The sequence below is a fragment of the Acanthaster planci genome, linkage group LG01, assembly GCF_054643075.1.
Source record: "Acanthaster planci isolate LZ-2023a linkage group LG01, COTS_SCS, whole genome shotgun sequence".
NCBI lineage: Eukaryota > Metazoa > Echinodermata > Asteroidea > Valvatida > Acanthasteridae > Acanthaster > Acanthaster planci.
In genome coordinates, this window is record NC_141777.1 from 9,426,245 (window position 1) to 9,438,441 (window position 12,197).

Here is a 12,197-nt window from a genome sequence, read left to right on the forward strand (position 1 = left end):
GCTTAACGGACATGAAAATTATCAAGAACGGAGCAGAACAGAGTTTTCTTGAGCCACAAAAGGAGCTAGTCTGCTCTTAACATTTTGAAGAACAACCATACGCCTTGCTCTGAACCCCAATCACTATCACACCCTGACCACAAGGTGCCTTCAGATTGCCATCAATTCTTGTATGGGCTTAAGTACACCACAAATCGTATGTGCAGAGCACAGATGTGAAATGTGCCATCATGTCCATCACTTTAACCCACATCAATACCCAGACACCATCCCACAAAACACCCTGCACCGTTCTGACAGATCACGACCGCCTGCAGTGAGTTCCTCTGTGTCTAATGGGAGGTCGCGACCCCTCATTCTTTATACCCAGAGATGGGTTGGGTTGGTGCATGGCTTCCACTATGGTCGGCACTAGCCAGAGAATGGTGAGACAACGCAGACCGGGCACACTCCCCTTTGTCTGTGCCCTCCGTCCATCCAAATTTGGTCTCCTCTTCCCTTGCCCCACCCCCCCATATGTGTGCGGTATCACCGAGGCCAGGGTCTTGTTAACAGTCAACCACAAACCACAAACACCAACCACAAACTTCCCATCAAATCACCCTTTCAATCCCCAAGCAGGAAGGATCCAAACCGCAATCTTCTTGAACCCGTCAACTTCCCCCCCTTTAAAAAAATCCCAGCCATTAACCCCCATCATTTGTCACATTTTACTCTAGCCAGTCCATCACTTGGATTCGACATGCCGGTGGGTTGGTCTTCACTGCACCCAGGGAGACAACTTCTCAGTGAGAAAAGTTGGGACTGGAGTTGTGAAGACAAAAATCTGTCCCCACATCCCTGCTCCATCACAGACCATCTACACTTCAATTATGAAACAAGTGCATGGTCACACTCCAGTAGAGATATGTAGACAAGTTATCCTCCTCTCTAACCACGTGACTAGAGAGCTGCTTCCTTGTTTCTTGTTTTGTTCTAATCCAGCTACCGTTTACTTGCAGTTATCATTTCATTTGATTTGTCAGGCATCCTTCAGTCTCATTTATATCTTCGTTTCTTCTGTCCCTTCCTCCACGTCACACTTTACACCAAAACAACACATTTTATCAACTGCTACCTGCAACTAGGGCTGTGCCCAATGTCGGAATAACCAAATGTTCTATCGAATATTATAATATTTGAATATTATTTTTCAAATTTGAATATTCGAAAGCAAAATTCATGAAAAGGAAGGGGACATTTATCTTTTATTTTAAATGAGAAAAATTAAACTATGGAGGCTTCAAGCAGATTCAAACGAAAAGCGTCAGAAATCTTGCAACAATTTAAAAAGTAAATTATTCATTAAACAATTTGAAAGGAATAGAAATCTTCAACAGGGCAACAAGTCTCGTTCATCTCTTCAATTTTGCAAAATCATGGCTGGAGAGACTCCTAGATGTGAGAAGCTATTACATTGATCATAATGTACAATTGTGTGTGTTATTGCAACTGATTTTGTATATGGTTTGCTCATCAACAATCTGTCGGTCAATGCAGCCGAATATTCGGATTTTCGATCGAAATGAAGGTTGAATATTCAAATAGTCAATTATTCAAATCGACTCAGCCCTACCTGCAACAAAGGTGCAAGTAAATAGCAACCTATGGCGACTGTTTATCCATTCACTCAATAGTCAAGCCATTAAACACCTTCAGTTTTTTCTTGCTAACCTCTATGATGATGTTTGGTCTAGTACCCAACCTCCATCTAATCTCTTGACCATGATTGCTACTGCCACAATTTTTGCCACGACACAAGGAAATGCCAGCTCCAGGAATACGAAAATCCATCTGTGACCTACGCAAGCAAAATATCTGACCGGGCCTCCCCCTAGCCTTGACTGTTTTGTTTCTCATGAATTTCCCACACTGGCCTCATTGTCAAGAGTGTTCCCCCAAATCTCTAGATCCTTCCGCACCTAACAGGTCCCGTCACGGTCTGACAGCTACGGGCCATGAACACTGCCACCGACTGCACTCTTTTGGGGCTTTAATCATCTCAAGGCTCCAAACAATGCAGGGTTTTGATTGTCCGGAATGCATGAAGTTCGCTGGATATCACAGAAAGACGAGACAGCTCGGCTGTAAGAGGAAGACCCTGAACGTGGCACGTTCTGTCATAATCCCAACAATGCCGCAGTTAGTTCAATAAATGAATTCGCTGGCCAGCACGCTCCATCAAAGATAACCTTTTCACCCGTGACAATTTTTTTATAGTCCCGTGAAGAAATGATTGATGAGTCCATAAAAGTATTGCTGCTTTATCACCGAATTTTATTACAATTAGGACAAGGATTCTCCATAAAAGATCTGGAGACAAGAGCTTGTACCCAGGCAAAGTGCATTGGACTGTGTGCATGAGATAACAGCCTATCTAGTCAGATTTTTCTTATCAAAAGGGGTATTGAAATGAAGGGCTGAAAGGAAACAGGTGGTTGGGTTAACGAAATGCGGGCACCTGTCCAATGGGCAGATGGATACTGGCTCCATACTAAACCACTCCAAGCTCTGTGCAGCCTACTTGTCCTAATACTGTTTCAAAATGAAGCTTCTCTCCTGAGTCTACTGGTGCATGAATGACAAGCTACCTTGTGACCCAATCTAACAAAATAGGTCGGAAGTCGTCAAAGCCACTTTTGGGTTAGGGCCTTTAACAGAATCTTGTACAATGTACATAAACGAAGACCCTCAACCCTTTTCACCCACAAAACACCTACCCTCCTAAGCTGGCCTTGAGCTCAGAACTAGACTGGCCTGCAAATTCTAGAAAAAAAATATGTTGCGGGCTAGAGAAATGCATTCTTTAACCTGCCCGGTGGGCTGGTAAAGTGACACTTACCTGTTTGAAACTGTCACTTGTCTTATTGGTGAATAAAACAAGAGTAACAAAATGTTTTGAATTTTGATTGTAAATGTTGTTCATTATTGAGAGTAAGTTTTGAATCCTCCACTTTTAAGTTTTAAAACTGATAGCATTCATTCCAACGTAACAAGTGAAAATAATGGAATTGATAAAAGCCAAATTAGTATTGCTCAAATATTCCAGTGGGCTAGTGACAAGTCTTGCGGCCTAGAAAAAAATAAGTAAGTTTGCCTGGCACGCTAGTGCCATCGAGGCCAGCTTCGGGATGCCACACTGAGTGATATGTCAAAAGCAAAGCACACAGTTTGCTCTCCCTAATCTACCAAAATATAACCTGAAGACTCAGTTTGCTGGACCCCGTGTTTAAGTTTATTCTGCAAAGGGAACACAGTAATTTTCCATTGCAAATTGTCTTGAAGAAATGTTACAGAAGAAGGCAAGAGGACAAACGTCACCTGTCACGTTTTGAATATTTCCTTCCCCAACAATTTGATTCATCTTGATAAAATTTGGTCACTGAAAGTGAACGAGATTAGACCCAGCCACTGTGAGCCAAGGGATGATTTACCATCAAATGGCCACTGTCCAGACACTTAGAACCAGCCACTGTGTGCCAAGGGATGATTCACCATCAAATCACCACACCTGCCACATGCAGTGATATTCCATAACCACAGGATTATGCCTTTGCTTTTTACAGTGTTGCAGTGAAGTCCACCACAAGCCCCCGCCAAGTCCATCACAGGTCCATCACAAATCATCCAGTCTGGATTACGTACAGTTGAATGACTGGTCTCGTGAAAGGACCTACAACTAGGACTTGTAAAGGGCCTGTGATGAACTTCGTGACAAACCTGGTGTTCCTGACAGAGACAAATATTGGGTGCAGGCTAATGGGAGAGCGCAACATTACAATCTTCCCCCCCCCCCATTCTACAAGGTGAGCCAAACTGTTTCTTACCGGGCAGGCAAACACATACATGCATCACAATCCCCAGCTGCCAATTCCCCGGACCTCCCACCCCACCCCTAACCTGTTATCCCCTCTCCCAATCTTTACCTGATTCGATCATCTGGGCCAGGAGCTCGGGTCCTTCAAATGGCTGGGAAGAGGAAGAAGACGAGGAAGAGGAGGGAGAGGCCAGATCGGGGTCGGTCTCGGAGCTGTCCCGCTTGAGGCATTCCTGGGCCAGCTGCATAGAGCTGGTCATGCTCATGCTGGTCCACATGGAGTCCATCATGCTGCTGGTGGCACTCCCTTTGGGGTACAATTCACGAGAGAGCTTGAATAGAAATTACCCTTAACAAAAACCATGAACTTGGGCCACTAAAAAAAGGTATCTTGACTGGGTTTTGGAGGCAGCCATTGGTGCTGATCATGCTCGAGTGCAAAGGCCTCCAATATGTGCAGTGTGAAATTCATCATCAGTGAATGAATCCAATAAAAATGAGTCTCTAAGTTGTGAGGTAATCTTGTTTTTTTTTGTAATTTTGTAATCTTAGTTTCAGACAGTGTTGTAGTCAAGACCACTTAAGACCTCCACGAGACCACACAAGACCAGCACAAGACCAACACAAGACCACCAGTCTGAATTCAAGCCACAAGCTATTCAAATGAACTGCAACAAAAGCATTCCTTTGTCATTGTCCACACTGTTACTTGTGACTGGTCTTGTGCATGGTCTTGTGCACGGTCTTGTCCACGGTCTTGTGTCTGGTTTTGTAACACTGGTTTCAGAACATTACATGTACATGGTTACCTTAGAGCAAGCAGACTGGGTTCTCTGTTTTGATGTATCACTGTTTTGATGACAATGTTGAGGGTTCCTACTGATTCACACTGCACAAGGGCCCTGAACTCAAAAGTGGCTCGGGCAACCTCCAACTCATTTTGTTGAGTGGGGCACTTATCAAATCTGGGGATACAGTGTACCCCCCTCACAAGAATGCTACAAGTGAATGTCTATTTTTAATGTAAAATGTCCGCTGGTCGCATTTTTTTAAAACTTACACGGTTTTAAAGAGGACAAACTTGATGTTTTCTTTTATCAGTAAACATGACCACTCACAAGTGAGTTGGTGCCACTTTAAAAACAGTTCCTGAACACGTTCCAGTGTGTAGTGCTGTTAGTTTTGCACTTTTTCATTTATGTCTAGAGATACAACCAAAAGGTGACATACATGTACACTCAAATGCAATTGCTTGCGTTTACTATCTTTGAATTGCCAAAAGCAAACAAGATGAAGTACAAAGCCTCGTCCAGCTGAGTGGGTGTTCTCTTTAAAACCATGTGAGTTATGAATAATTCATAAATACATGTTCTTCAGACAGTCTCCCTAACAACGCGCAACATGACCATGTATAAACATTTGATAATGCCCGCTGGGAAGGGATAATGCCCACTGTGTAAATCACGCACTGGCACCAGGATACGGGACAGTTTGGTTCTGATTGGTCAAGAGTCTGGGTGCACATGGCTCGCCAATCGCGCCAATTGGACAATTTGCACCAGGAATATTCCAGAAAATGGACGGGAGTATTTGGGAAAATTAAAGTAAAACCCTTGAAGAAAATTGCTGGAAATCCATCATATATTGACTTCTTTTGGCACTCTGACTAAAATGCTGACTAGAACAGTGATTGCATCCATTCTCCCGAGCCAGTCTTAAACGTGTGTTGAAGAACGGCCAAGCACATATTTATCCCCTTAAAAATGCTGCCAGTTGACACTTTATGTTGAAGGTGGACAATATTTGCTCATGTACCATTTGGGGGGAACACAGAGTACATTATATTGGCCTGTACAGAGGTTTGGATTTACCGCTGGCCTCAGTGTTGAGCCGGTACTTGGGCTGGAAGGTCAGCTTAAGTCCCTTGATCTCCACCTTGCTGTTGGCTGTCAGGAGAGCTGACCAGGGAATCTCCACCGAGATACTGCCCACCGTGCCGTCCCGCATCTCGACAGGAGCGGCCACGCTCTCCAGCAGCTCATTCAAGGCCTGACAAAAAAAAAAAAAAAAAGATCAGAGCCGAGAAGATTCAAGGATAGAGTTCTGACTCCCAAACATATCTGGTGATGGCTCACAGCAACCACGTCGCAGCTTTTGCTTCTTTGGGTTTCTTCCGTTTCCATATCAGCTGTCTGGGAAACCTTAGTCTCCTTTTCCCTCCAAATAGAAAATGCAAGCTGGGATCTTAGAGAAATAAGCAATTCTAAACTATTATTATCCAAGTGAAAAAGAAAAGCTCAAGTGATTTTATTTTTTATATTTTAAGTGTTGAAAATGTCTCCATGACCACTCAAACATAATTACCCCTTTTCTTTTACACTTTTATGGATAAAGTGGCCTATCTATTGACACTCTTGAACAGTAAACACAAAATGCCTGAAACAGTAGCTGAATTGGTGGGGTGAGAGGGTTAGATACACTGCCGGCAACTGACTGAGAGGGGACTAAAATTACATACATCGCGTTCCTTTATAGCAAAGATCTTGCCAACAAATTAAGGCTCACTTTGTCCCATTGCATAACACACATCACCAATATAATCCCAGAAAAAAAAAAAACAAGTCACCAAGATGCAAGGTGCAACACTGAGCCACAAGCTTTAAGTATGAAGCAAGCGTTGCCAACAAAACAGAACCTATTTCAAGGAAAAAAGCTCAGATTGCTTTTCCTCGGGCCACAATGACACGTTTACATGCAGAGCCCTTTCACTATTTTGAGGCCTGACTCAAGACCTTCCTAGGGTTTAAACCGTGTGACCCTAGTGGTTAAATAACACATCAATCCCCCTCCTCCCACTGTCATGAAAAGGCACCATGGCCATCTCCACTTGAGATTGTTGATTCCTGTGTCTGACAACCACGGCCAATCAAAGCCATCCTTAAAAATCCACGGCTGCATTCTGGGTGACACAAAGGCCAAGAAGTCCCGGTCCTTGGTGGGACAAGTGGATGACAGAATACCCTGGGCAAAACATGTACAAGGTGTGCTCTTGCACTGGGTTTGCCTCCGCTCACTGGGTATGTCACAAGTTAGGCCAGTTGTTAATGAGGGGCACATTAGCCTTAGTCACAAGTTGACCACATACAATTGAAAGCAAGATAACTTTTTTATTTTGGGAACCCGAGAAGAAAAATGAAAGGAATTTATACAATTTCATAACAGATTAATATCATTTATGCTAATGAATAATATACGATTTGTGATTAATTACTGGTATATCAAAATATTTTAAACCAGGCATGGAACCCAAAATAGTCTGGCACCACCCCCATTTAACAGATTACAGTGTATAAGAAAGATTCTGGAAACACGATCAAAAATGGCCTCCCTGTGAATGAGATCAATGACACGATGCCACTTTGAATGATAAACAGCCAGAGGAGTGGGTCCCAAAGACGAATGGGAGATGATGCATTTGCACACAGCAACGATGCACCCTTTGAGTGGCACGCAGTGTGCATGTGCGGACTTGTACACACTTGGCAAAAAGAACACCTCACATATTTCTGTCATCATGTTCAGTGTGCTTTTTGCATCAACTCTGAGTGCCCAAGTGATACTGTCACCCACAAGACGTCACTTTAAACAAGTGAAGAAATATCCTTGTTCTGTCCACTTCTGAACAGAAGAAAACTAACTTCGTGTGTGCCATAAAAGTATTTTCTGATGTGAACTATTACATCAGGTTCACATTTGACTGAAGCACGAGTTAAAACTGACACTACCTGTACCTATTGGCCGAGTAAAAAGTCTCCTTAAAACAGAATTATTAATTAATGAAATGGCACACAGTCATTAAATTTGGTTTGTAAATCATATGTACTTGTAATTTTTCAACTAAAAACCCGTTTTAAATACCCATCATTCCAACATTTTGTTTGTCAACACCAGCAAAGACTGGTACTTGGCCAATAATACCTACACATGTAGTATCAACAATAATGATTATTTATTATACTCTGCATGTGCACCAGTAGGCTCATGGCACTACTGTATATCAACCAGCCAATGCAACCAAACTACATGTATTCAAAGTGTCCACACCGTAACTTTCTTTTGTACTGGCAAATGGCACCATACTGAGTCCCAACCTTTTTGCGGTTAAAGACTTTTGACTCCCTATATGAATGACACCAAATCTTGCAGACAGCATTTTTCACACGTTTTACGCTACGTGTGACTTGTACTTTTCTCCCAGACCTAGACCCAATTTATAAACACATGTTCCAGTTTTTTCTCCACGTACGGAGGCTTTGACATATTCACGATCCACTGAACAGCTAAAAAAAGAAACACTACACACGCAAACGAGCCAACTAGTGAACTACACGCACAATGGTGAGAACTTTGGGGCTACCTCCACAGGTGTGCAATTAGGTCAGTGACTTCTGTACAATCCGGCAACTGTTTCCATCGATCCCTTCTCATTTGCAAACTTGAACTTTCATCAATTTCCCCTACCCATACACTCTGTCCCCCCCCCCTTCCCCTACAAACTCGCTTCCTCTCCAGACCAGCGATGAACCGCATCGTCCCTGGCCCAGATCGCGGAGGCAACGGCTAGCTTGTGACAACACAGCCAGGGCAGGGACACCAACGTGGATGCAGGGCAAGGTCGCAGCTCGGCAATGATGAGGGATTTATCTCTCTTTCCCCCCCAATCATCCAGGCACTGAGGTCCCCCTCAAGGCTCCCCCTTTCAAAAGGCATTTTTCCCCAGTTGTGTAATAAATTACAAATTCAACGGGGGGCTGGCATTTTTTGTTTCATTGCAACTTATAAACATGTTTTTGAATCAAGCCTGTTCTCCAAGAACTCTTTTGGAGGGGCACGTGACGACAATTAATCATGGCACTACCTGCACAGATTAAGGCAGACATGTACAGTACATGTACCTGTATACACGTACCCTCCCCCCATATACTATAAAAGCAGAAAGACTGACTAAAAAAGGGTTCAAATTTCATGCAGCAGCAGAACAACTGCGCACCAACTTTTGAAAAGTCAAGCCCCAAAATTCCCCAAAACCTCTTGAGGACCAAGGACGGATCCAGAACCCATTTTTTTGGGGGGGGGGAGTAAACTTGTTTTATGGGTGGGGCTGAAAACTTTGGAATTTTTTCCATGCAACCTTTTGTAGCCTTTGAGGGGTCAAACATCAATTAGACATGTTTTGACATGTTTTTTTGAAGGATTAGGCATGAAATTAAACTTTAAAAATTGCCTTTTTTTCATTACTTTTCATTAAAACAAAATGGGGGGAGGGGACATGGCCTTGTTATCCCTCCCTCATCTGCCCTTGCTGAGGACCAGTCATGGGAAAATACGTGTACAAACTGCTCAATATTTTGGCTGTTTGGGACAGTTGATATTTATTTTCTGCTCAGCAAACCTCCTCGGTCGGCACATTTCTGTACTTCAAAGCTCCAGGAAATTTCCCTCGTGATTCAAAAGATTTTTGTTATAGTTGTCGACATTTCACAATCCTGTGCAGATACATACTGTGAGCTACTACTTTGTGTACACATTTTGCAGAATTCTTCTGATATGCTCATTTTCTGACAACCAACCACAACCCCCGAGGCCTTGGGTTCTTATTAATTAGAGTCACGAAACACCACGTCTTTGCAAGTTCACAGCTCTTCGTTGAATCGATCAATCCAAATATTGACCAGCGGCAACCTTTCAAGATGCCCAGACCGTTCCTCCTTGGGTGAGGGTTAAACAGGATCAATTTTTCACAGGGGTCTGCCAACCTTGGGCTGAGCTAAACCCTGGAATGGTGTCATTGAATATTCATGGCTTTCCTGGACTTCAGCCAAATTTCAGCACTAGAGAGAAGAAACGCAAGTTTTAAGGCAAAGCCTTTCAGGCATATTAAATTGTAAGAAGGAGGCACCGACCCACGACAGAGAAAGGTCAACAGCAGCAAGTAATAACACAGGTCCATGATGATGATGCCACAAAGAAGTAAATAAACTGAATACTCATTAGCTCCGTGGACTAGGGATGCACTATTAGCTCCGTGGACCAGGGATGCACTAAACCAGATAGGAGTTTTTGGGGCAACAATAATGGATTGACTCAGAGGCAAGGTTCATTTTTGTCACCAGGCCCCAAAGTGGCTTTAAACCTACATGTACGTGCACTAATTGAAAACCAGTCAATCTCACTAATATTGGTATTCCCATCCATACATGTTTTTGTAACAAAGTCTAAACAAAGTCAAACACCGATACTTTTCAAACAATTCTGTTTCTCAATTAAACCTAATGTCTTGTGAATACACACCCCTCACTAATATTGGTATTCCCATCCATACATGTTTTTGTAACAAAGTCTAAACAAAGTCAAACACCGATACTTTTCAAACAATTCTGTTTCTCAATTAAACCTAATGTCTTGTGAATAAACACCCCTCTTGGCCATACATACAGTGTATGGACCAGTTCATTCATCTACTGTACATGTACATGTGTGGTATAAGCCTCATGCATACAGTACTAAAATCTCCTAAAGTGGAAAGTGGTGTGCATCTCACATTCTGCTTCATCATGTGATTCAGAACACAGTGCGTGCTAGCGTAGAGCAAAATTTCAACCAGTGCAATTCCCATGCCAACAAACCTGATGTACATATGTACATGATGATAATCACACCGCACGGAGGAATAAGGTCAAGAGGAAGAAAGCGTTTAAACCAGTTGCTTGTTTTGTTTTTACCATCCATTTAAAAACCACCCACGTGATGGGCTCTCAGTCTCATCCAGTGGGAATGGTAAGCTGTCTGAGGTTTAATTTATGAACACGAATCACAGTTGACACCTTTAAATATGGTTGTTCTAGCCTTACGTGCACTTGGACAAGAGCGTGGGGAAATCGTTAGGTCCAAACCGGCAAGAATGTGACTGGGTATTGCTGACTCACCATGGCAATGCCGGTGGGGAAAACCCTGCGTAATTAGCCAACCACAAGTCTGGAAATAGATCCTTAACGGTGGATTTAATGTGGTTACACATGTACACAGTGAAAACCTAATTGCATGCGGACAGTGAAGTGGCAGAGACATCAACTGCAAGGCTCAAAATATTCCAATACAGCATTGTTCAAATGGACTTGACAGTCTTTTTTACTTATGTATTAAATGCTTAACAATCCTGTCTGCCTTGACGTTAAGGTCAAATCTTTCCAAACGAGGGTGTGCTGCTGCGCATATTGGAACCTTCATGTGCACACATGCACATGTATCTGCTACATAATCTCTCTCTAAAAGAAAACTGAGGCCAGTTAAAAAGTTTACTTGAGATTAGACACACAAAATGGTCTATGTTTGATTTAGTATGTATTAGAAAGATCAAACTTACCAGCGTTTAGTTTGGCGTCCTGACGAAGAAAATGTTCATGCTGCAGGTACATGTACCTAGCATGCCTAGTGATTTAGGCTCATCTGGCGATTTGAGACTCATTCAAGTTACTGGATTTGGGTGGGCTGTGGTCACTTTTACTTGGACACTGGCACTTGGCAAAGTCCCCAGACTGGGATATCAGGCCAAGGATGTACAGTGGGAGGGGGGGTTAGGTATCATGCCAAGGATGGCCCAACAACCCACTGAAAGGTTACGGTCATCCTACTCATGGCTCACCTCTGACATTTTTATAATGCACAGGTGTCTGTCTTGTGTCACAGTTTCAAACAAAGCGACCCTCTTGAAAGATCATGGCACTGGGCCCTAAGTACATGTACATGTAAGTATACTGGTTGCATTGAAAGTTTCATCCAGATAAAACTAGGCCCTACCCGTACATGTAGGTGCAGGTACAGGGTATAAAAGCAGGTGTCATCCAAGTTCATTGAGGTGCAAGTTACATGTACCTCTATGTTCTCAGGCTTTTCCGTTTTAACTCTGGCCGTGTCCGAAACAGGCTTCCAGAGCTATGGCTAGGTCTATTTTCTACACATTTCCACGCATTTCCAATGGAGCGAAGACCTAGACCTAGCTCTAGACAACAGATTCGGATGCAACCTAAACCTTGTACATGTTACAACTTATACACGGCGTACAATGTCACAACTTTGGTGTGTACAAATTGACATGCCACACCAACTACTTTTTTACTTAAAGTGTACCGGTAGCTGCAATTAATTTTTTCTTTGACACAATTTTTCTGCATCTTTGTACTTTCATTTACACACTCTTACTTGGTTAAATGCACTGAAGACGGCACACTTTTAAACAGTCAACATTATCCATGTTTTCCCAGACAACTGAGGGCGCTGTTAC

At 42.9% G+C, this 12,197-nt stretch overlaps 1 protein-coding gene across 1 annotated transcript in view; it reads right to left on the reverse strand.

The window, feature by feature from the left end:
- LOC110983966 (autophagy-related protein 2 homolog B-like) overlaps positions 1–12,197 on the reverse strand; it is a 56,013-nt gene that overhangs the window by 38,485 nt on the left and 5,331 nt on the right. Inside the window, exons 2-3 of the mRNA XM_022243713.2 lie at positions 5,728–5,905; positions 3,966–4,163 (exon numbers count right to left, since the gene is read on the reverse strand). Of these exons, the coding sequence (XP_022099405.2) occupies positions 3,966–4,163; positions 5,728–5,905 (376 nt within the window). The remainder of the gene's footprint in view (positions 1–3,965; positions 4,164–5,727; positions 5,906–12,197) is intronic.